The sequence below is a fragment of the Fulmarus glacialis genome, unplaced genomic scaffold (assembly GCF_000690835.1).
Source record: "Fulmarus glacialis isolate BGI_N327 unplaced genomic scaffold, ASM69083v1 scaffold11713, whole genome shotgun sequence".
Classification (NCBI taxonomy): domain Eukaryota; kingdom Metazoa; phylum Chordata; class Aves; order Procellariiformes; family Procellariidae; genus Fulmarus; species Fulmarus glacialis.
In genome coordinates this window covers 41,251-67,233 of record NW_009201068.1, presented here as the reverse complement: position 1 = coordinate 67,233, position 25,983 = coordinate 41,251, and the positions used below count along the sequence as shown (strand labels likewise).

Below are 25,983 nucleotides of genomic sequence, written 5' to 3'. Positions count from 1 at the left end.
GTAACTACACCCTGCAATCCAGCCTGGTTGGTTGTTCCTAGGACCCAGGTCATGCGTTTCCTTCCACGTTTAGCTTTGTGCATGGACGAGGCTGCTGCCCCGCCGCTGATGGCGTTCCCCCTGCGGGAAGCTTCTGCCAACAGCACGATTTCTCTGACTGCTCCGTCAGTTACTTTAGCTGGGTGATGTTAAAATGACGTTAAAAACCAGCTGTGATTTGCTTGAAGTTCCTCTGACCTGCAGCAGTGGTGGTGGTGGTGTGAGCTGGGCCTGCCGCAGCTGGGGTTGGAAGGCGATGCCTCTCCATGCTTTGGCTAAATGAATATTCGTTGCTCTTCACCCTTTGGTACAGGGTAGAATATACATCCCGTAAAAGAGGAAAACCTAACCTGACGTGGCGCATATTCATCTGATTAAGTCACCTGTACAGTTAATAGAGATGGAGATAAAACTATACCATTTAGATAACAGTTCTGCAATTAGGTTAATCTGAACATGCATGTGAACATTGAATAGCTATTAGGGAGACCATTGTATGCTTGCATGTTAAAATTAACGGATTACTTGTTTAATAAAAGGTACTAATGAGATCAAATAGTGAAACAAGATTTTAAGAGTTGCAAGTCTTTTTTTTTTTTTTAATTCAGCAAACTGAGATAGCTGGAGGAAAATAAAACCAGCTGCTAAAGCTGTGGAGACCCAAAACCCTTCTTCAGGTCCAAAACAGAAGTAACGACCTTCAACTTGTATACAAGTTGAGAATAATTACTCAGCTTGAATTTTGTGATGTTAATCTGATAATTTGAGAGAAAAGGTACTTGACGCTTGTGGAGCAGAGTAGCATATTAGCCTCTAAACAGGTGGAATAGTTATAAAGTCTGGAGTAAGAGATTTGGTTGAAGAGTTAGCTGGGCTGAGAAATGATGATGTGCCTTTCTATTCAGTGTTTAGTTTGTAGCATACAGTCACTGCATTAATAGTTCCTGCTTTTGTCACTTAAAGCTCTTCTGTGGATTTCTCTTTTGGGGATGAAGCCTAGACTGTCAGTGATGCAGTGTTCGTTTTGTATTAAAAAAACAAACAAACAAAACCCCCCAAAAAACCCCAAACCCCCCCAAACCAAACCCAAAACAAAACAAACGGAGAAAAAAAATGTTTTCTCACTGATAACTGGGTATCTCTGTTCTTTCTGCACAGTAAGATCTAATGATTGAACTTATATGGTGTGTTGGTTGTCTGCTTTTGTACACTCAATCTTTGATGCAGTGGATGAAATACATGCATGAATTTCCCAGAAGGTAACGTAATCCACGGCTTCTGCTCTGAGCAATGCTCGGATGAGCTGTTAGGTTTTGTCTGTGTTGCTTGGCTGGGTCTGCAGAACACGTGCTTCCAGTAATGAGTTAAGTTGAGGTGTCATTTGAATGCTAGGAGAGATCACAGAAAATGTGTTTCATGGTGTGCTCCTACCTCCGCTTAGGTTATTTTTCTGGTTAAATTTTTCTGTAAGGGTTTCATGCAGGTGAAGTATAATGATGAGGTTTGTGTTTGCTTGGGGGGAATTCACATTTTTTATTATTGTATTATGTTTGTTTATGTATTCTAACAAATAATACAGTTCTAAAATTCAGCTATTTTGACAAACAAATCCATCGCTTTCATAATCTTTCTCTCAAAGCAAAATCAATCACAGATAGCAGAGAAACCTGTTGAAGATAAGAGCTCTTCCTCTAAGCCCTAGCATACTGTTTTTATCCTTGTCTGAATAGATAGGCATTTGTGAACTCAGTTGATTACATACTCTGTCCTGTTGTTGCTCAGCGTTACATGCATGCTGCAGTAGGGTCAGAGATGTTGTATTTTCAAACACTGTTTACAACCGTTTTGGAAAACACAGCCTAACTTTGCAAAGTAATTAGAAGGATTTACACTTCATGTAAAACATCCTTGTTACCTAGTTCACAATTACGTCAGTACTAACACATAAACGCTCTAGAAGGCTTCTTGCTCTTATTACTCTATTTACTGGAACAATACACTATATTAAAGAAAGCCATTATATGTTTATTCTGTGTTTGAGATCCAAGTATTCTCACACATTACAGAAATTAGACACTATTAACTGCTTAAAATCCTAATTAGTTTATGTGCCTCCCAAGCAATGCACAGTTAGATCTTAATACATTTCTGTAATCACCAAGCTGGGACAGGATAGACAGTGGCTGAACCAGTTCTTCTCGCAGTCTGAGTTACTGCAGTTCACCATACCAGAGTTTCCTCATCTGCAGAAGATACTGATTTGGAGTTAATTTGTGAACGTGGCAGGTCTTGGCTTATCGAAGATTTGTAGATACCACAAAAGGGAAAAATATAGTTCTTACCATCTTTCTGATTGTGGTGAACCTTAACACTATCAGGGGTGTGGAGGTACGCAGAAATTATAAAAACTAGGACCTCTTGATTTCAGGGTCTTTTAAATCTTGAGTTGCTTTCACAAAATGCGACCATTTTACAAAATTTAAAGGGCACAGCAAGGTGGATAAAGTTAACTCAGAAAGGTGTGGTGGGTCAGGTCTTTTTTACAATTATATTGATAGAAAATATCCATCTTAGCTGATTTTGTTCAAGCACTTTGCTTTCTCTCTCTCTCTTTCTGCCAGACAACTCGATCTTTAATTTTTGCTCCAGGGTATGCTGCTGCTTGGAATATGCAACTCTGCCAGCAGTGCTCTTGTACATTTCTAAGTGGAATGTATGTGGCCAAATGTTTATATGATTTGTACTTGAAAATTTAACAGAAATAATTAGCACATTAAAAATTTGTATAATAGCATATATACTTCGCTTTGGAATAATGCCCATTTATCCACTGTGTTGTTCTTCTCCTAAATACACAACTTTTTTTGTATTTTCTAGGCAGCCATACTGAGTATTAAGCTAAAATTACAGCCAGATCAAGATGTGGAGAAGGTGAGTCATTTCCTCTGCAGGCTTCTCTGTCATCAGATCCACCTTTTGTTAAGCAGGAGATCCATCAAGGCCCTCCAAGTTGTGCTGCCTTTCACTTGAAGCTTCACTTTGTTCCCAGCAAGTAACTGCTGCATTGCTGATGTACCTTTACATCTAGGGAAGTGACAGAGTGTATTTTGTTAGATCTCATTACAGCTTACCGGAGTGTTTTTCTAGCTGCAGCCACTGTTATAAAATATTCTAGCTGTGTTCTTGACAAATGGTTATCACTATGATGGAGTTCAGTGCTTTTGCTATTTTGAAGCTTTGCTGATATTTGTGTTGAAAATGTCACATCATTTGTGTTGGCTGATATTTGTGTTGAAAATGTCACATCACTCTTTTAGGCAGCACTGGTTGATTAAGCAGGGAGGTTGTGACTTGCTGGCCGTGTCTGAGCAGCAGGGAATGGGGCAGCCTTCTGCCGGGTTTCAGTCTGCGATGTCATGGACCTCTTCCGTGCCTTCTGTGTGCTGCAGCGCTCAGTCTGTGGAACATGGTCATCAAAGGCAGGGCACAGAGCTTTAAATGTAATTTCTTCTCCTAGATGTGTACGCCACTACTGCTCCAAGATAGAACTAACTTGGTGGAAGATTATGTGGGAGAATATCCTGAGCTCCAGAGCAAGCTCTTGCAGATCCTGGACACGTGGTGTGAACCTGGTTTTAATATCAGAGACATCACAAGGTAGAAACGCTTATTGACTTTCTGAAAAGCTGGGGCCAACTTGCTGTCAGAGGACAGTATGTTCTCTGGTTGTCTATCTCAGATCATTTCTCAGCGTAATGGAGTGCAATATATTTACTTTTCAGCTGAGAAAGGGGAAATTCTGGTGTCTGCGCCAGAGTCTTCTCAAACGCCTCAGCCCGTAAGACAAAGATATCATTCCTATTGACAGATGCTCAGTTCCTGCCAGGAAAGAGGAGTGCAAAATGAAACCTGTGCAGTTGATCTTAGCAATATAACAATATCAAAGCTTCCTCCAAGGAGGCTGTAGCAATCAGACTCTCGTGCTTTGCTGCAGACAAGGGTGAGTTTCAGTATCGGTTGTACAGGTTTTGCGGGAAGATAATACTGTGATGAAGTGGCAGAAAAACAAGAGATGCAAGTGGTTAACCTTCATGTGCTCGTGAAATAGTCGTGTGTGTTTTAATTTATAAATTGCCTCTCACTAGAATAGCTCCTGTCAGTCACAAAGCCAACAGTACAGTCAAACTCACAGTGTAGATGCAATAGTTGCAGTTTTAGTTCTGAAAAAAGACGAGAGGGAATTGCTCGCTTTCTCTTTCTTTAAAATAAGCCTCTGGACTTGCTTCAGTCACTGACTGGGAAATTTGTGTGGTTGTATTGTTGGCTTTTTGCTGTAACTCTGGAAAGGCAGTGGACTGTTCTTACCAACACGTAGCAAACCCTAATACCTCTAGTGTTAAATATCTACTACTTGGGAAACATACTTTAGGCGACTCCACAGATGTTTCTTTCTGATTTTGTTTATTTGCTTACAGACAATATCAAGGCCTGTCCAGGTACAAACCAGATAAATTTAACCGTAAAATGCTAAGCAAGCTGGTCTTCAGGCTCCTAGACCGATTTAATGTAGATCCAGGTATGTGATATTGCAACATATTGTGGAGTTATCTCACCAATAAAGAACAGATGAAGTCAATTTGTCTTCTTCCATGTTCAGCAAGGAATCTCTGCTGTAATTTATCATGGGGAGTTTCAGGGTTTAATTAATGATATTGAAAAACAAAGCTGGTAAGTTATGGGAATTATCACTTTGTGCTGTCGAAGAATGAAGTGCTTGTGACTAATAGACTGCTTCTTTCATGATATGAAATAAATCTTGACCTCAGAGTGGCTCTACGTAAACACATGATGGTCAGCTTTGAGTTATGACTCCATTCCACTCACATAAGAGGCAAGTCATTATTCATCTGGGGATCTGTTTTCTTGAATTATGGGTCCGTCAGCTGGGAAGAGATAACCCTTGGGAAGCAGGAGCCTCACAGCCCTTTGTATTCTTTGCATAAACTAGGGTTGGTGGTAGGGAATTTTAAGGCTCTTGCAGCCTTTCGAGAGAAGTAACACATTTTACATCACTGAATAGATCTGCTTCACTACCAGTTATCTAACAAAATCTACTTTGTTTCGCTTTGGTTGTTAGCAGGGACTGTTGATCTTTTTTTCTTCTCTTTGGGATCTTGCGTCAGACACCTTCGGGTGCACCGTTAGGTTTTACCCTGCAAAGCTTTCCATCATCAGCCCAAGATATGCAATTCTCTTTTCTTGGACTGAAAAGTGTTTTCTAACCACAAATTGTGGGCTTATTACACCTGGCAGCAACACTATATTGCATATTAATCTTCACATCTTCAGACTGGTGTTCAAAAGTTAGTAAGATAATCCTTACAAACCCTCATTGGAGGATAGGTAAATATAATTAAACTTAGCACATTGTTGTGAAAGCTGAGACACAGGGGGGTGATTTATTTAAAATCTAAAACCTTCCCAGGAGTTTACTAGTCTTCAGTAATTTTTCCTCCTTTACAAGGGTGGTCGTTCAGTAGGCTGTATTGTCTTTTATGATCTGTGAAGAGTATTGAGTTGTTCCCCTTTCCTTATGAAAGATCCACCAAGAGTGTGATATTAACTGTAGAGGTAAAATGATATGACTGTTCACGTGCAAAATCCTGAGAAATTTAAAAAAAAAAAAATCTAGGAGAGGAGCATGTAGCTGTTGATCTCAGGTGCTCTCTGTGCGATAGTAGTGTGCCTCAGCCTGGTGATGGTGTCCCAGATGTTGTAGCTGCTGATAACAATGGCCAAATCTTGCTGGTTCTCCACAACACATTCACAGGTGAGGAGATTCCTTGAAGTAGATACAGGTCCCATTCCTGCCTACGCTTCCAGAGAGTGATTTATCCCGTGCAAACTGCAGCGTCTACAGTGCAGGATAAGTCACTTGCTAGAGAGGGCTGTCCACCTCTACTGATGTGAGAGGGGATGTGGGCTACTGATTTAGACATGCCAGATTTGGGGCAGCTAAAACCAGTGTTGGATGACTCTCATAGTCCCATATATGAAGGTAGGTGTTTATTTTTTATGTAATATCACACGTAATTCAGAGCAGGACTTCACACTTTGCTTAACAGTGGCTGTCTTAGTCTCCTTTGAAATGCTTTGGAAGGGGATGAATGCCTACAGAGGAACTTCTGCCGTAGTGCTGGTCCTGCTTGAACTGAATTGGGAAATGGTGGCAGCTGGAATAACATGGCTTTCCTTTTCTTCCCACCTCTTTCCCCTCCCTTCCTCTGAACTTCTGGGTATTCTTTCTCCATTCTTTAGTGGAAGTAAATCTGACTGTGACGAAAGAGCATACAAAAAGGAAGCAGGCTAGGTAAAACGTACAGATTAAAAACTCCCCTCATTTCTCTTGTTCTGAGCAGCTCCACCAAAAGCTAGCAGTGAGGTAAAACTCACAATTCCTATTACCTAAACTGATTGTGGGCTTGTTCGATGCTGCAGTCTTCTGCTGCTTTCTGTCTCCTCTTCACTCATGACTCCTACTCGCTGAAAGAGGCTGAGAGCAGCAGCAGAAGAGGGAAGTGGCTTTCGGTGAGAAAGGCTGGAGGAGGACAGGGTTTCTTGGTATGAGAAGGCAAACTTGTGTGTGACTCAGTTCTTGCAGTTCCAAATCTACTTTCATATTTCACTACCCGAGCCCACTCTTATCCACTCACAGTAAATTTCACTGGCTGGTAAGCAAAACTTAGGTGATGATCAATCATTAAGATTTGAAACACTTCTTGGAACTGCCAGTCTTAAATTTCAGAGCCAGATAGGAGGTGGCCCAATATAAAAAAGATCTGGAATCTCAGGGATAAAAAAAAGGCCATCATCTTATATTAGTCCACCTCTTCTTTTTCTGAACTGTATTCCAGTATTCCTGTTAACACACAAAACAGAGCATGGTAAGTGAGAGATTTTCTGTTGAGTCCCAAAGGTGTCCCAATAAACTGTGTGTGGATTCCACCTAATTAGCTTTATTGGGGAAGGAAGAAGTTGGGCAGAAACGGTATGTGATTGAGGAAAGTAAGTTTTATAGCGTCTTTTCTCACACATGGATCAGTATGCTCTGGTTTAACGAGCCTGCAGCTTTTGCAGGCTAATTACTTAATACTCTTTGAAGGCCCTGTGAGATTGGCTTAGATTTACAAATGCAAGTTTCAGTCAAAACAGTTCTCAGAGATAAGGGAACAGACCCTACCTGTTGAAATGGTTGAGTCTATTTTCTGTTGTGTTTTTGCACAGCCAGTATACCACAGAGAGTTCAGTGGCGTTTTTCATTGAAAATACCATTGGGTATGAGGTAGAAATTATACCATTCTGAAAAGTATAACTGGCCTCATATATTGGGCCTTAGTGCCCATATGACAATAAAGCAGATAATAGTGGTGTTGATAGAAAAGAGATGGTAGTTGAATGCACAGTTAACAGTTGTTGTCCTGTAGCAGTGTAATAAATTAGCTGAGCACCTTAAGTTTTGAATGCTATGAACATGTTTTTACCATAGTCTTTAAAAAGTTTTTTTAGCATAAACTAAGAGAAATGTTTCTCTTCATTTGACCACCAGGTTAAACTTTTGGTTTAACCTTTAAATTCAATTTGGTGTGAATCTTCCTTATTAACCCCCAAAATGGATTTGTGAGATAGAGCGTATCACTCGGTTAGTGTTGGGGCAGTAGAGGGCAGACGAGGGCTGCTCAGCAGGCTGTGCATCTGCTCAGGTAAGTCACAACTGTCCTCAAACTTTATCAGGTCTGCGAGAGCTGTCAGCACATCGCAGGGCAGTCACCAGGGAGAGCTCCAGCAGGGACTCGTGGGAGTCTACACTAGGCACTTTCAAAAGATGCAGTGTTAGGGAGACAGGAATGACTGCCTTTGGAAGGAGGAAACTTCAAATGTTTTTACCTTTTCCTTGTTAAAACAGCAGAAGGTTATTCCTTTCCTTTACGTTTGCTTTACAAGGGTTGTTTCCCCCTAGTTCCATCAGAGTGATTTTCCATCAGAGTTTTTTAGCTCTTGTCTTAAATACCAGGACATCTCTACGTAGCACTGTGACTGAGAAGAACCTCTAGGCTTAGATGTCAGAAGATAGGAGCCATCCATTCCTGAGGTTGCAGTGGCTGCAGAGTCAAGGTGCTGAAGGAGGAGGGGATTGGACATGCCAGGGTCCTTTCTGGGGCCCTTACCTTCTCAGCTACATTTTTGTCTACTGAAGTACAGGCAGTAGAATATGATCTGCTCTAGACCAAGACAAGCTGGCCAGCTGCTCCAAGCTTTTCATCAGCACCACCCTTGCAGTTCTGAGCATGAATTCATCGTATCCAGACACATGTCTAAAGACCACACCAGAGCATTTTTTCCTTTAGGCATAGATTGAAAACCTTGTACTATGCACTCTGTTCTTCCTCCAGTCAGCTAGTGCTCCAGGCAGAAAAGCTAGCAGGTAGCTCAGGGGTTTGGGGGTAGTCTGGGGCTTCTGCTGTTTCACCTTGCTTTCTGAAGAGCACTGTCCCTGAACCCAGAGCATTTAATGAGAGACACTAATGCATCTTTGAGGCTACAACAAAAAGAGGTTTTTTTGAGTTCGGCCATACCCTCCACCAATTTGCACTTAGGGACTAATCTCGTAACACACTGAGAGACTAATGCACAGCTTGCTTCTCATCAGATTCCCTGGCAATCCTTAGCAATACCAGGGTAAAAGCCTCTAGCGTTTCAGGTTCCCTGATTTTATTAAAAAAAGGCTCCTTTACTTTGTCCCCAAAGTATGCTTTGTCTGGGACCTTCTGTTTTGCCAGGGCAGGGTGAAGGAGTTTCATTGTGAATGGAAATCAAGCTTTTGGGGCAGTGTAAAGAGAGGATTGGGCCCACATCCCAGCTGAGGAGGCATCACGTATCACCTGGGAGTGGTAGCCACGCACCACACCTAAAAATATATTACACCATCTCCCCAGTAGACACATCTTACTGATGTTACGCGAGTGAAATAAGTGTGTATTGCAGGTTTCATACCCTGCGTGACAAATAGATTTCATTTTTACTTCCTCTGTGTTGCTAATAGCCATTAACTCTCTGCTAACGGCTGAGAGCAGACTGGATTTTTTGCTTCTGAGTCAGTCCCAGATGTGAAATGTAGTTCAGATGAACTACATTGTGGTGCAACTGCCAGGTTAAGAGTTAACACATGCCCAAAGTGGTGCTTATACCATTTGTATGCCACTCGTGCTCCACAACCCAGTCATGATCCCAAAACCCCATTGTACAAACACTGAATAGAAGTATGGTCCCTGTTCTGAAAAGCTTAGGACATTGTCTTTTGCTCCGACCAACAGAACATTGGTTTTGGCTCAAGAGACCTGAGTTCAGACTCCTGTTCACTCAACTATGTGTTTGACCTTGAGTAAGTTGCTCTGCCCTGAAGGGCTTTGATTTCTGCAAATATAAGGTGTAGATGGTCATGAAGCTGCGGGGAAAAGGTCTGGCAAAGACTCCGCAGTACCACCTGCATCACCCTCCTGCCCCAAAGCCAAAGGGGCTCCTTCTATTATTTCTGATATACGTGGAATGTGGAACCTATTCTTAAAGACCTCCAAGATGGAAAGTTTACCATCTCCTATACAACCTATGCCAGTTCTTCTCTAGCCTTGCCATTAGATTTTTGTTGGTTTTTTCCTCCAAAAGGCTATATGGAATTTCTCATGCCTTTATGGCTTTTGCTAGATGCATCTCACGTTTTACTTTGGGCTTTCTGATTTTATGTGTTTGTGCTGTTCTTTTGTATGTGTGTGATCCAGTTCCCACATTCCTCCAGATACTGGGATAATGTCCGGAGGAAAGATCACCATATTTATTGGCATAATCTCCTGTGGGATAATTGCAGTAATTTCCTCAGATCCTTCGAGGGCAAGGATATGTTGTCACACTGTGGAAGATTAACTTAAAAATAACAGCTTTAAACATTTCTATTTGAGATGGAAATGTTCAAGTTATGAAGTGATGCTTCAAGAGACACGGAGAAGCTGCAGTAACCTGTGGTACATCAATTCATATCCCTCTGATTTCAGGGTCTGGTATTCAGAGATCTTTCTTCGTTCTGTCAGGTTTTAATCCTCGGGTATGCCACGCGGGGAGAGTGCTAAGCTCTGAGGCCCTTTGGGTCAGTAACACTAGTTTCTGCCGGTCTACGCTGATTGAAGGGAGGCTGCAGAGAATTTTCACTTTACTGTTTTCTGTTACTGTTTCTGATTGCTGGTCCTGCTCCTTCCAACTACCAGTGAGATGGTTGAGGCACTGAAACCCCAATGAAGGCTTTGGTTAAATCTTTTCCTGTACATGCATACCAGCATCTAGCAAGAACTGACAGATACGTATGCTAATCCTAGTTAATGTATTTTATCTTCTGCGTTTATCTCTCTTTGCACTGGATTTCAAAACAAGGTGCTATGTGAAGATCTTGTTTTTTGCAGTTGTAATAAGGCATATCTAATGAAGATGACAGTAATAAAAATAATAACAACTGTTGCTTGCTAGCTCAGCAAAACAATAGTGACCTCCCTCTTTGTATGGATGTGGAGTCTCTTTCATGGATATATATTTTATCGGATAAACTTTAGCCACAAGTTTACATCCTGAGTAACATGTTCAAAACTGCTTCAATCAATTAACAGCACAGGTTCCAATTAAATCAAAAAGAATGCACCTCTAGAGACTGGAGGTGGTGCCTGTATGAAGATGCTACCTAATTAAAGGTGTGAAGTCATTAACTGTGAAACATATTGAACCAGCAAGGGGATCTTATCATTCAGGGGTGGTAGAACCAGAGATATCAGAACTGAGGATTAGCATTGCTAATCATGGTTGAAAGTGTAAATAACAGTTTATAGTTTAGATAAGCTGACAATGTGTGTGTCTGTCCGTCATTGTTTCAAGTGTGATGGCATCCTGCCTTCCACATTGAAATTGGGGAAGGAAAAATGTAATGTCTAGACAGTAAAACTTCAAGGAAGTTCAGCTATGTTGTATACTTAAATGTCTTTTTCCTTCTTTTAGCTCTCTGCCCTAATGTCATAAATCAGCGGCACTTGAGAACTCTGAATTACCTCTTTTACAAGAGATTTGTTGAGGTACGTTTCTGTATTGTGTGGCATGGGTGTGAATAATGAGGCTTTTTGGTTTTTATTTTGCATTTTGAATAACATAATTGATATGATTGAAATGTATTGATAGTATATGAGCAAGTTTTCATTGTGAGTATTATTGTATAGAAATGCATTGGATCTGCAATTGGACCTGTTTTTTCTCTGAGTGAATAGTTGGTGTCCATTCATATTCTAATGACTGGCTGTCATGATTGCTCAGAGCTTGATGCTTGTTCACCTCAGCATCCTCGGCCGTGTTCTGAGACATGTGAAGGTAGGTCAGGGTATGCTCTCCGTGCGTTCAGTTTCTCTCAGCCATCTCAAATAAAAAGGAGCATACTGGCTAAAGAGTTTTTTGGTGGTTTTCGGTTTTTGGGTGTTTGTGTGTTGTGTTTTTTTTTAAGAACACTAGGTTTTAGGCATTCCACATTGCTGGGTTCTTCGTAGGCACTTTGCTTTGGTACTTGTGGCCTGGCTGTGATAGGTACGGCCCAAACCTGCCACAGAAGCTTTTTTGTGCTAACAGCCTTGTTACTGCTGAGCAAAATAGTAGTACTTTCAGCTCTTGAACCATGCTTTGAACTAACTTTACTTTTGTCCAGCCTCCAAATTCTCTTTCCAAATACGCTAGAACTTGTCCTGGCACTGAGGGCTTGTAGAAATAAGAAGATGCCATTAATTCTTTCTAAGGAGCAGGTTTCTAGGAGGCAGCTTGGAGGTTGACTGTCTGCAGAATTACTTGACTGTGGTTTCTCCTCCCTTCTCATGAGTGTACTGAGCCAAGTCACTGCCCTTTGGATGCTCTTGAGCTCACTGCATTGGGAAGCAGATTTCTCTTCTTGTTAACAGGGCAGTTTTGGTGCTTCTCTTGATGGTCTGGCATTCATCATTATCCTGTGCCTGGAGACAGATTGTACCAGCTGAGAGTAAGTTTTTGTTCTGCCTCTTCTGGAAAAAACAGCTTGCACTTCTTGTATCCAGGTGTATCAATTGGACTGTGAAGGACAAGGACCACAAGAGACTGAATATCATAGCGAAATGTTTCCATTTCTTGAATTTTGAATTATCAAGCTGTATTTACCAAACATGGAATTGTGTTTCATCTGCAGTTCATAGAAGGCTTTCTCCTTGTAGATACAGAGGTTTTTTTAACAGAGTTTTAACAGAGCCCAACAGGTTGTTCAGATGTTCCTGTGGTACTATTGATCCAGTTTTCAGAGTGCCACTTTTCAGGAAATGAGACACCTCCTCCAGAAGTGCCTGTTCTTTTGTTCAAAAGAGGATTCGTTTGATGTTCTGACAGAAGAAGGCAGATGCATGCGTTTTTTCTGATCCTCCACCCCCCAGTACTTTGAACGCAAAGATGGGGTTGAGTGGTGGTGATCTGATGACCCCATTCTGGCACAGCCAGTTCTGCTTCCAAGACCTCCTGATCCATCAGCGAAGGCTCTGATCTGTCTTTGCTGCCTGCCAGATCCACTGACAGAAGACCTGGGGAGGATCGAGCATTTCAATGTCCTGCATTTCAAAGCTTTAATGTTGGATGACATCATTCTAGACAGTTTGGTCATCTGCAGTGAGAAAGGAGAAGGCATTTGTCCAGGTGTATTTATTTAGCAGAGTGGAATGGATTCTTGATCTGGTGTTCTGCTTTCTCTGGCCTTCCATTTCCTTTGTTTTGGAGTATTTGCCTGATATAAAGTATCCAAGCTGGCCAGTTACTTCCATTAAGGTACATTTGGCAGCTGTTTCTGGACACAGTCCCTTCTTCTGAGAGCTCTTTGGTGTTCTCTGTTTACCATTCTCAGCTGTGTATGAGGTCTGGTTAAATGGCTCCTTTATCTCACTAGTATTTAAATTACACGCTTGTATATCTCAAAGATGTTTTCTTTGAGGCTCTTACTCCCTGTTTGTTCTTGTACCTTTCCATAAAAGTGGCACTAGTCATCATTGTTACCTCTGCCAGAAGTGGGGGTGAGGCTCAGGCCTCGGTGGCTGATCAGTCTCATGCAGCCTGTGTTCTTGGCAGAGTGGAGAGAAGGTCCCATCCCAAGTTTTTCCCCAAGGTTGGCTCTGGACTATGTTGGAATGGGGATATTAACTTATCAGTTTCCTTTCCTAGACCTTATGATTCCAGAGGATTTTTCATGACTTGGCTGTTGAGAGAAGTTTGTATTTTTATATTCTGAAGGCTCAGCCTTGCAGATGATCCCTGAGATCACTTCCTTTACCTGGAGCGTATGGGGATGGCTGTCCTCTGGGCTAGCTGTTGAGGTGAACATCTATAGACATATTGCAAATCTGAGGTAAAGGCAACAGCAATGATCCATGTGTTCCACCAGACCATGGCTTGTTTCAGCTTTGCTCAGCGATGTCTCTGTCATTGCAAGAGCACCATGTGAGTTTTGAGGCATTCAGAAATGCTGCTGCACTTTGCAGAGTGTTCTTAAGGTGATCAGTTTTCTGCAAATGAGCCCAGGACCCAGCTCCAGGTAATAACGAGAGTTCGGGCTACTGCTGGGTAAGGGCCTGCCATTGCCCGTGTACTTTGATTGCATATTAATTTTTTTGTCTTCTGTGCTGTACTCTAACACTTGCTTGAATTACTTCCTCTAAGCTCTGTTTTTCTGCCATGCCCCGGCTGGTGACATATGAGAAGCAGAGGTTTCCCGTGTGCTCCAGAATGCATTCCTCAATGACAGTTGATGCCAGTGTGTAAGATGGTGTGTTAAATTTCAGCTTGCTGTATGTAGCATTCTGCCTTTTCTAAGGCGGCTCAGAAGTGATTTTGTCTTTTCAGAAAACCATGACTCAGGAGAATTGGACAGATCACGTTCAGGTGAGTATGGATTTCCCTCTCCCATTTTCTCAGGGTTATTTGCTTGGAGGTTATTTTAAGATGTTCAGAATATCCAGCTCTGGATATTGTAGTCCTACTATTACAATTTTGCGCTTTCTCATAACTTCATAAGCATATAGCAAAATTGGACGTGCAGGGAAGAGCAAGGAAGAAAATTTATACTTTAGTTCCTGTTATGTCTTTAAAAATGCTCTGATTTGGCTGGAACATTTAGATAAGATTATCAAGTACATTCTTTTACTTTCATGCACTTTTTGGTAAATGAACACTACAACTATTTACGTTGATTAATTACAAGGAGGGGGGAAAAGAGAGTTCTCTCCAGGCAGCTAACAAGGTGTGTGAGTAAATTGGGACAAATGTTAGATTCCCTCTGCATGCTCCACTCTGATCATTTTCAACAGGTTTATTAGGTGACTGTTAGATATTGTGAATTCTACGTCTTGTGCTGTAGGACACAAGTAATTTTAATAACACAGGAAAAAGGGTAGCAGTATTTTTTTTCTTGGTGTATAATCAGGAAAGTTCAGGTAAGCATGTTTTGGCCTGATACTACAATAAATACATATGTGACAATGAAATGTCAAGAAATTCCATAATCACAAACCATTAGTGATTATTTATGTGCCCATGATATCCCTACGGAATTGCAACCTCATGGTGAGTGTTTGCTCCTTTTCTGTAACTCCTCTCAGTTTGAATTCTGCAGCCATTAAGGATTTCTGACCGTCGGCTGGAGTATTCCTTTGAAAATCCATTTGAATGGTCAGTGTGGGCCTCTGAGTGGTAACAGGCCAGTCTGATGACTAATGATCTCATGCATTTGAGGTCTTCGACACTGCCTGTACACATCAGCAAAATGACTGAATATTAAACATGACATGTTTCTTCTCTCTTCCATGGGTCAGAAGGAAAAAGAACAGTTCAAAAGGTCATGAGGATGTGTTTTTTAAGACAAAGATCATTGGTAAAATGCCCAGCAGCCCTTCATGGCAACTGATAAACCTACTGAGTGTTTTCAGTGGTGAATATTCAACTTCTGTGTGTAGTTTATCATACCCGTGCGAGAGGCCAGACTCTGTGAGGAAAGGAAGGGGTCTTGCCTCTTGATCTCAGTGATCTTAACCCGTGAAAGAGCTTTTCAGGGTTCCCTTTGATTCTCACAAGCTTAAAGGCCAGCCCAAGTGCTGGTGCCTTGCTGGATCAAGACCTGAGATGGGATTAGCGATGACACTGTAGCAGACATCTTCGTCACAACTTCTGGATGTATTTTGGTGTATGCAGTGAAGGGGTTTCTGTTGATGCTATGGCGGATAGTCGGAAAAACCTCTCAGTCAACATACGCAATTGCAGATCGTGTCAATCACTTGTGGAGACAGGAGGCTTGGGAATAGATGCTCTCTGAAAAGTGCTTGTTTGCTGCCTGGTAAGACAGCTCCCTAGAGATCTACACAGAGCGCAACTGCATGATGGACTATGGGCAGAAGGTCGTCTTTGCTTTCCCAAAGTATTCCAAACTTTGTATTTTCTGCGTGCTGCCAACTTATATATTTTGGACACCTACGTAATTATCACACGAGTAGTGCTTAAACTTGCCTGTTATCAGGCACTCTTAGTGCTATCAGAGATTACTGTCTTTGGCATCACTTTAAAGCAATCAGAATCTGTACCTATGCATCTGGAGGAAACCAAAATAATCGCATGTGCAGGTAGGCTTCTGTTTCACGCTGCTGGCAGGGCGGCTGCACTGAACAAAGGAAGTTACAAAGGAGGAATCTCTGAACAAGTTTTGTTTTCCAGTGCAAAAACTAAGGTTGTCCAGGACTTTATTGTCTTTGAAAGATTGGGCTTTACATGAGGGAAAGGTTCAACTTTCCACTCAGAGCTTCACCTATGAACTGACATGTTTTGACCAAAAAAATCCATTAGGCTCCTTGTGGAGCTGGAGAGAGTTGTCATTTGTGTTGTCTGTCCCATTCGTATGTTTAGTTCAGGCTCACAGACAATTTGTATCTCCCAAGCTCTGCCGGGCGATGCAGTATTAAAGACACTGCGCAGGGCAGGAAGCAGAGGATGGGATGCGGTGTGACTTCTGGGTCACCCCGGGGGAATGGGAACCAAAACTCCCAAAAGACTCCACAACGGCAAACTCTCAGTCAGAGTTTTCAGATAGTTTTTTCAATTTTAAGTCCAAAGAGGTTGAAAGTGTTCATGGGTTTAAAGCCCATTTTTGTTTAATTCTGTGCTGCAGCCGTGACAAAAGACTTAAGTTATATAGATATCAAGGGCCCTGGTGAAAGTGATGTCTCTCCTTGTTCAGTGGTGGTGGCCATGTCATGTTCGGTATGGTGGGCGATAGACATTTCTGGGCTGGTATTTCGTTTTGTTTGCCCTGAGCAGTACAAGTACAGAATTTTCCTGTTCCTGCCCTGTGGGATGAATCGAAGGTGTGATCCTGACTGCTCCTACAAAAGGCAGAAACTCGGTAGTTAATTGTGGGGCCAACAGAACCTGTTTCCAGCCCTGTAGCAAACTGGTTTTGCCCCCTCCGCCTGCCAGCGCCCACGCTGCTGATCTGCTGTCCAGGCTGGGATGGCAGCCGTAGGCAGGCAGAGGAGGCAGAAGGAAAAGCAAAGGGATCAAAATGTCTTCATGCCCTAGGGAAACTGCCCTCATCACAACTGCCTGTAGGCAAGCCTGGTTAGCCCGCGAGGAGAGCTACAGTTTGTATCATCTTCAAGCAGAGATACCTGGAGGGCAGAGGGAGGGGAAGAGTACTCTTCTTGCACAGTGCCAGCTGCATTGCTATTCATGCTTGCCTAACTGATTCTGAGCTGCATGGAAACACACAGGAGAGTGCCTGTCTTCACAAGCAGAGGGGAAGGTGTGTAGGATATTGATGGTAGATAGGCAGGAAAAAAAGAGGCAGGGCATGAGCCAATTGTCTGCTTTGCTGTGTACCCTTCTGCTTCCATTTTTGCTGCTTCATATTCTTCATAGCTTTAATCAGCAGCGTAAAGATGGTAGAATTGGGTAGAGCAACCACAGAACAGCCGATATATGACACTGATCAGATGTGTTCAGGAAGGGTCATCCTGCCAGCAACTGCAGAGGGCACTTGGCCAGCAGCAAGAGGGCTTACTGAATGCTGATGTTTCCCTGGAAGTTCTGCAGGACAAAATCACTTTGAGACTAAAAGGCATGGAAGGCTTTTTTCAGTCATCTGCCAAGCTTTCAAAAAGTGGGCACGCATAGAGCAATAATGTCTATGAGGAGCATAGTAGAGAAGCAACTCTGATTGCAAATGTCACCTCTACCAGTGTTTTAGATGTCAGATAGTACCTGAGGTACTTGCATGAGGTTGGCAATATGACATGGGACCTACAGGAGAGCACTCCCTTCTAAGGTGGCAGCTGGAGCCTGAGGACATCTCAAATACCACCAGACACTTGTGTTTTGGAGACCTGAAATTCTCCTGGTTTAACAAAGGGCTTGGGAATAGGAAGGTCTGGTATTTTGCTGCACCGCTTTTAGTGTGCAGTGTTCTCACTGATTGTTTCGGGGGTGATCTTGCAATTGTGCCCTTCTAGACCCAGCTTGGTTGATTAGTGCCAAAGCACCCATTTTGTGTGGAGTCACCCGCACCCCTTCAGGTCCGGTCCGTTCCACATGGCAGCTGTATCCGTCTATGTGAGGAAAGAGCTGCCCGGGAAGCTCTGAGGCCCTGATGCCACCCACAGGAGACAGTCTCAGCTTGAGGAGGAAAGGCTAGGATAGTTGTGCAGGGGGAATGACAGAATATTATGGGTATTTCTGAACAATTAGAGCCCAGAAGGCACACACTTGCTCGATGATTCTAACGTCGAGAGTATTTTTGCAGGGAATAGTTTGACTGCAGCAGAGCTAACCAGTTGGTAGTTTAAAATGTTATCTCAGGGTACTTTGGCCCAAGAAGTATACGTGTATTTATTTGGACTTCCTGCTATGAAATTCCTTCTCCCATGGAGCAGAACAGGGTGACGGTGCACAGTAACGTAGCTTTTCCTTTTGGGCAATAACTAGATCAGTGTTGGGCAGGGTTAAAACCAATTAGTTTATTTAGGACTGTCAGTGTTATAATCACCTGTTTTGCAAGGCATCTGGTACAGTGAACTGGTAGAAATGGTACTTCCACTTTTACTGACCTTGAGCCAAAGGGCCTTTTGTTCCTAAACCAAAAAACTTTCTATGCTAGTGTTTGCATGGGGGAAACTGTCCGTTAGTTTCTCAAATGTAAAAATCTTAAACCCTTCCAAAATTAATGCTCAGAAAAAACGCTGGTGTTTGAAAAGATGTTACTTGTTCTTTGGGCACTCATCGTGAGCTGTGGCTCATCAGCCAGCCCTTTTGCCAGCTAATGGTTGGAACCACTCTGTCCTTCATTTTGGCTTGTGCAACTTGAGAGAAGGGTACGGGGGTACAACACCTAGAAAAGTGGCCCTTGGTTTTTTCAGGCCCCTGTTTTGCTCTGGTGTGCTCTGGTCTTGCATGAGAATGAAGTAGATGAACCCTGGAGCCAGCTGTTCACCATGTTCAGCGCTGGGAGAGGCTGCAGCTAATCTCCTCTCCTTCTCCAGCTGTGACAATGAGATAACTTACTTATTTTAAAATTTCTGACCATGAAAATCAAACACTGTGCCAGCTTGTACTCTGAGTGACCAGGGGTGAGATGCTAGTAGTTTGTAGCAAATGTATAACTCTAGTTCCACTAAAATTCTAGGGTTGTTATGCTACTTTACAGATAATATTCAGATAATATTCAGAAATCTGCCCAAACAGAAGGCATAGAAGTAAAGTCTCCTCCTTTATGTGTAATACTTTTGAAAAAACTTTGACAATTCCTGGTCCTTAATCTCACACTACAGCAAGGAGTTGATGTAATCGTATTTATTTAACCAATTTATTTCTAAATGGCAAGCATCCTCAATGACTGATGCCAGGATCCTAATGCGCTCTTTCTGTTCAGGACCAATTAAAATGTAACTACCTCTGGAATAAAATGTAATAGCTGTTGTGCTCAAGGAGGTAATTTTTAAGGGGAATTTAAAGGGCAGAATGCAATTATTTTTTTAAAGTTTTTGTGGCCAGAACACCTGGCCAGTAATCCTGCTCTGGGGAATCTTTAAAAAGGACAAGAGGTCAAAAAGGCCACTTTGCAAATATCCACGTCTAGTGTCCTTCTGTAGGACTCCTGAGTTTAGGCAAACTTTTAAATTGACTCAAGATTGTTTTGAGTACAGCAACATCCCTATGGCGTAAGGAACTTAATATCTGCAGGGAATTAAGCAACCTGTGCAATGCAAATGGGAATGATATTCAGGAGGTGATCAATAAATGACGTGTCTTTCGGTATAAGTCTGCATGTCAAATTATCTTTTGCTCTGTGTTTGAGTGAACTGTATATTCAGGGATCTAATGGATTTCATCACTCAGACATCAAATCTAGACTGGCTGTTTTCCTGGAAGGTAGAAACCAAAACTAGTTTAACCAGCCGTTGTGTGGAGTCCCTTGCTAGTATTTATGGCCTCCTTTTTAGCAGGAAATTAGAACCAGTGGGTGATTGTTTTTGTTCCTTCTGTCCTTAAAAGTCTCAGGGAGGAATCATCAGCTGAAATAAATTTTCATGGTTCTACTTGTGTTGCTGCAACAGGGTGCTTGAGCTGAGGAGCTGTCCCACTTGAGCCCAGGTAGCACTGAGTATGGGTGTGTACATAAATATGCAAGAGCTACTCCTTGCCTCTATTTTGCCTGCAGTTTGCCTGTTAAGCTATCTGCAAAAGAATTGCATTTATCTTTCCACAACTTTAAGCAGATTCCTAACAGCTGCCGTTTAAAAAAGAGAAGATTTTTCTTTTCTTTTCCGTTTCCCTTTTGCAAAATAGATGGTATGTAGACCTGGACCAGTGACAGGTTTAAGATCTGGTATCTGTCTTGTGAAGCCAGGATTGAGGGAATTGCTTTGTATCAGTTGAGAACTGGCAGTCTTTCTTCCCCCAGTGTCCGCTTGTTGCTCCCATTGCTCCTTTCATTCCTCTTCCTGCGTTTTGTCCCCTGTTCGGGGACTGACCGGAAACTCAGTGGTGGTGGGGGTGTTTCATCAATCCTTCTGCTTTTGCCCCGTGCCTTTTTCTTCAGATTTACTATTCTTGTTGGAGGTCTCTGGGGAGAACGTATAGCCACAATGTGATGTAAAAGTATATTGTACCTAATATTAAACCATGGAAAAACTGGACAATAAAAGTAGCAGGCAAAGTATAGATTTCCTTCTATTTTTCAGTTCAGTTTGCAAACGGTGTCATACATTTATTGATAGCTGAAATAACATCAGAGTTGCAAAGCAAAAGGACTTACTGATATGGCTGATGCAGAAAACAGGCACATCTGTGACTGTCTCTGGAAAAGCATAACGTAATTCTTCAGTTACGTTCTGCTTTCGGGGTAGAGAGCAGTAAAATATGCATCTGTACTAATGAAGTTAGCACTGTTGGTCTAAAAGAAATGGGAACTTCTCATTTAACAAACCCACAGCTGTTGTGGGAGAAATACATGGGAAAAGCCAAACATGCAGCGTGTTCCATGCCTTACTATCTAAAGAAAAGTCTATCAAAGGATGATATATACAGTTAATACCTCCATGTACCTCCTGCATGGCTTAGAGAGGATTATTTTCTGTAAGACTTGAAGAGCTGGTGTGCCTAATGATAATTACAGTAATTTTATTTATGATAAATCTAGCCACTTCTAGATAAATAAATCATGGTTAAGCACAAACCTACTAATGAATTCTGGTGGAATTTTACAGTAGCTACAAAGAAGCTAAGAAAAACTGCCATTGTTTTCCGTACTAGCTACTAAATTGTCAAAAATGTCAAAAAAGTTTTAAAAAATCAGTCAAAAATTTCTCTGGAGTGATGGAAGATGTGTTTGCTCAATAACTTCGGAAAATCAACTCACATTTACTTAAGTGGATCTACAGGGCCAAGCTCTGGGGATTCAGCAGAAGCTTATGGAAGCTGGGTGTCTGTCTTCTGCTTCAGTGAGGTATTGGCAAGTAATTCCTTTGAAAGCTCAGGACCTCAGTTTTAAAAGTTGTGGCCAAATAGCCTTTATGTGCAGACAGATTAAGTACTGGAGAGTGAAGAAGGGAAACTGGCGAGAACACACTGGGAAAAAACCATCTCCTTTAAATTGTTTTGGTATGTTAGAGATGCTTTCTGACCTTAAACCCCCTGCAACCAGACAGGCCTAGCGTGCTGCTAAGCAGTATAATTACATTTCTGTCACTAGCATGCATTCATTCGAAAGCACAACTTCATCAGAAAGAGATTTGGTATGGTATAAAAAAGAGGCTAATTGGCTTATGGCTGTAGGTTGAGAGGTCAGTATTAGATTAAAGAGTTAAGAGCATCAGCGAGCGGTTGTGCCTGACGTGCCCTGGTGTATGTTTAATTCAGCCAAATGGAAGAAGCATCTTAGGAGTAGGAAACAGTATAGGAAGGACTATCATCCAAAACTTTATAGGAACATGTGGGACATCCAAGCTCCTTAAAAGCTACATCAGGAGTCTAATATAGTAGTTTCCAGGATACCTGTTGCTGACTCCAAACTGCATCAGCTATGGGATTGTATACCACAAAGTGAAAATGGGGACAGCCTCGCTTAAAACAAGCAAATCCTCCTGTTCCTTTTGCTCTAAGACAGAGGGAACCCTATCAAGAGCATTGACATTGGCCTCTCCAGCAGAAATAGGGAAAGGCAAAGAGGAGGATGGGACACGGAGCTTGCCTGCTAGCACAGAAGGAAAGGATGTGTTCATTTTTTAGAAGTGGGAAGCAAATAGGTCGTCCACAGGGCTCTGCACATATTCTGTTTGCGAGTGGGAGACCACTATTTGCAGGTCTGTGGCATGAGACAACGTGATACTCTTGCCCTGTGGTAGTTTCTGCGTGCTTGGGGACGTGCAGATGTAGGGGCTACATTTGCCCAGTTTTACTGAAGCCTTAAGCCTTGTACATATTCACACACATGCACAGGTCCACTCTTATGTTCTTATCCAGTCAGCAGTAAAACTATCCGGTCATTCAATAATCATCCCAGTTTATTTCAAAACCCTGTAATCGATCGGTACCTGAGTGCTTCCACAGATAGATATTGGATTCTAAAGGCCTGTGCAAATCAGCTGCCTTGCACAAAGATGGTCGGACTATTTGCAATTGATAGTTTGGCTGTATTATACTTTTAGGCGAGATTAGTTCACCAGTTCCCTGCCAAGAAGAGAACCACATAAACAGAGGATTGTTTAGAAACAAAAAAAGTTCCTCTTGATGGAGAAGTCATGTAAATGGGAAGAAACAGGAAACTAATCTTCCCTTGTTCGCTGTGAAAGAATGCATATCTCTGAGGAATGTTGTAATTATGGATTTAGGAAATCAGTCCAATTTGCCAGGGTGTGAATTTCAGAGTTCATTCAGTCAACCCTCTCAAGCATTTCTCCTTCAGAACAAAAAACACCAGGAGTTTAAATGTACCGAAAGAGATTAAAGGAGAGAAAAACCTACTGCCAAGCTTTGCTTTTGGTAAAGATCCTGCAAATTATTGCTTTGGCTATGAGCCAGATGAGGTTTGTGCATGGTAAAATAGAAATAAGTGGTAACCCATGTTTTTCCTGTGGGCATCTATTTTTCATAGACTAATGATGGGAAGAGTTAGTGCTCCTGAGCAAGTACTTGCTTATTCACTTTGAAGACTTTAGTAAATAGAAAAATGTCCCCTGCTGTGAATGCCACATAGCATGTTCTTAGAGAGAAAAGAACCTAAAACCAAGTTCCTAACTATTCTGAAGCAAGCCTGGGCTGGAGCAGATCCATAAGCAGAGCGGAGCCGGGGAGAGCGCTAGGTGTGAATACAAGGCACAGCAAGGCTCAGGAAGATGAATGAAATAGCCCACGGTGAGCATCACTGAGGAGTTCCAGCGTGGCCTGGAGGGGGGCTTTCAAAGGCAGGTCATGAGCGCTCACAAACCTGCTTAGAAGTGAAGCGGCAGCAGAGAAGAGACCTAAGAAGTCTGACGTCAGTGAAGCTCAGGGCTGGGTTAAAAAGGAAGCAAAGAAATTAGCTTGCTGCTTCTGTTCTTTGGCAATGAACACAGGAGATTTTAAGTTAATTCCATTTCAGAGCTTACAGGCCTTTTAATTAAGGCGGTGATACAGGTGAAAACCTGGAGCTCTTTGGTGACCAATCTTTCATGCAGCTATTTCCACAAGAAAAGTGCAGACCTGGGGGGAATTGCCGTACATCAGGAATAAGTGCAGGCAGAGTAACAGTGCATCCTGGTATAGGAGGACCCCTCTAGAAAGCTGTTAAAGTAATCTGGAGCCAGGACCAAGTAACAGGAGATTCCTGCTTTGTTGCTCAGCCTCATAACTTGGAATTTGACCTGAGCAGGGAGAACGGAGTAGGGAGAGAATGAGAAAGAGGGTTCTGAGGCTCTTCCCCTATCTGCAGATCCTTCCTCCTGAAAAGTCTGCATCAGCTGTGTGGAGCTGACACAGGCTGGACCCGAGCAGTAAATCCTCCTGCCCTGCTGGGGAGTAAATGTGCTGGAATTCCACGTCTTTCTGGAAAGGAAGATGGAGCTTATGAATTCTCATTATGTATGTGCCTAGGTATGGGAACATTTAATTGAGTGATTGGTTGGGTTAATTGGTATACTGGTTTAGCTCGTTAGGGTTAATATTAGGGCTATCCAAAACAAATGGGAAGGCATCGTGGTAGCTTCAGCTCATGTACATCCTGACAAACTGATGAAGTGTAATCCTGCAAGTTCATTTAACAGCAGCAGTGGAGGCACAGCGACAGTGGTTTCATTCCTGCAGGCTCTTCCTCTTTACACATCTGCAGCTCTTGCAGTCCTGCAGTGAAGTAGTGCTTTAGTTCTCTGTTCCTGTCCCTGCAATGGTGTCAAGTTCTGGCAGCGTGCGGCTGTCGCTGCAGTCTCTTGCTGTGCTTTTGTAGCTGGAGTGGAGTTACTGCAGACAGATCTTGTAGTACGAGTGGATGTCGTACACTTCTGCTAAGTCGGATTTTGAAATAATCACGTAATCCTTCAGGCAGCCTCATAGCTTAGCAGAAAGTCATATTTTGCTCATGCGGGCTTCCATGCTTCAAGATACAAACTAAAATAGAGTTATGTAATGGTGACTTTTGTAGAAAGTTTATGAAAGTGCTTGGCAATTGTATAAACCTTCTTAGGCTTGAGAAACCAGAGAAATTATGTTGGGTCATATGAGGACCAGGCTCAGTGAACCTCAGTAGCAGTGCAGGTCACTTGATGTGCAGTATATGGTTGGAGTCCTCACTTTCTTAAACTGAAGAGCACAATTTGCCACAGTGACACTTTGTTCGTGTGTGTGTGTGACATAATGACAAAAGGCGGATAGATAAATGCTACTTCAAAATACACTGGGAAGATAAGGGTTGCCAGTTTGTCTTCAATGCACTGTGTTATTGGACTTAGACAAAGCATCTACTGTGATAAGTAACATACTACTTTGTGCTCTGAAAGAGTTTGGCCAATTTCCCCATCCTCATTCATCTTCAGTCTTGCCAAGTGCTGGAATGCTCCCAGAAAATATCTCCAGCCTGCCATCATGAGAGCAAGAGGTGTGAGAAATCTGGAAGCATATCAGAACTGTGTGGCTTATGTATTCAGAACAAGTCCTTGGTCCTTCGCTGATCCCTGGGATGAATAATATTCAGCAACTCTGGGGCCAGGGTTAGGTTAGAATTCAGAAGACGCCTCTGCAGTGATTGTGAGAAAGGGATTTCAGGGAGAAGCACAGATCCTCAGGACAGACTTCACACTGAAGTGAAGGAAAAAGAAATTATATGTTAAAAAGCAAGTAGGGTAAAGTTACCTTAGTCTATTTGTTGAGGAATTGTATTTTTGTTTTTTTATGGATGGCATGCAATTATTTCTCTCTCCAAACAAAGGTTATTTTAATAGGGTTAGCCTGACTCTATAGCTCATTAAAGACGTACATCTATGACATTCCCTGAACATGTAGTGGAGGGGAGAACAAGTATTGCAGGTGAATGCACCCTGTTTTTGTGTATCAGCATACCTGGAGTTCTTGTGGGATGTAGTTGAGGAAAATGAGTTAATTGTGGGTTAAAATAAAAAGAAAAGTTCTGGTCTTCCCACTGGGAAAGTCCCCAAAGTGTCAGGCTACACCTACACTGCTAAACAAGACCATGAACTGATCTGTGATCCCAAAGACAAGTGGCACTGGCTGACTCGTACCAACACGGCCTCAGGCTGCCTTCCCTCCTGAGAGATTTCTCTCAAATCCACAGTGACAGGAGCGGAGGGATGGGATCCCTTTGCTAATGCCATTCTGCAAGCGCAGCCACGGTGGCTAATCAGACAGTAAAAGCCTATTTTTCAGGACAGCATTTAAGTGGCTGCATTTCTAGCCACGGTGGCTAATCAGACAGTAAAAGCCGATTTTTCAGGACAGCATTTAAGTGGCTGCTGGTGGGTAATGTGATTCAGTGTCAGTGCTGAGCTTTACCATCTGACAGATGTATCGTGGTGCCCTCTTTAGTAAATCCTCCTGTGTCCAGAAGCTTCTGGGGGCTGCGTGCCTGACGGTCACTTGGGCAGTTAGGAGCAATGTTGTTGTAGAGTATTATACCTTCTCTGTTAAAGCTCAATTTCTGTCTGGGCTTGTGCCTTCTCCAGCGAAGAAACATTGATATCCATGTTCTGGTCAGCTACTGAAGTGAAATCTGGTAATGATCGTGCCAGATTCACTGAAGTAAAATGTTGACGCGCCATGTGCCCTGCGAAGTGGAGCCGTTGCCAG

At 42.5% G+C, this 25,983-nt stretch overlaps 1 protein-coding gene across 1 annotated transcript in view; it reads left to right on the top strand.

Moving 5' to 3' along the window:
- Window positions 1-25,983, top strand: part of EXD3 (exonuclease 3'-5' domain containing 3) — a gene marked incomplete at its 3' end in the record, with an annotated part of 64,704 nt that overhangs the window by 12,584 nt on the left and 26,137 nt on the right. The window contains exons 5-9 of the mRNA XM_009573809.1: window positions 2,917-2,970; window positions 3,557-3,696; window positions 4,515-4,615; window positions 11,128-11,201; window positions 14,017-14,055. Coding sequence (XP_009572104.1) covers window positions 2,917-2,970; window positions 3,557-3,696; window positions 4,515-4,615; window positions 11,128-11,201; window positions 14,017-14,055 — 408 coding nt within the window. The remainder of the gene's footprint in view (window positions 1-2,916; window positions 2,971-3,556; window positions 3,697-4,514; window positions 4,616-11,127; window positions 11,202-14,016; window positions 14,056-25,983) is intronic.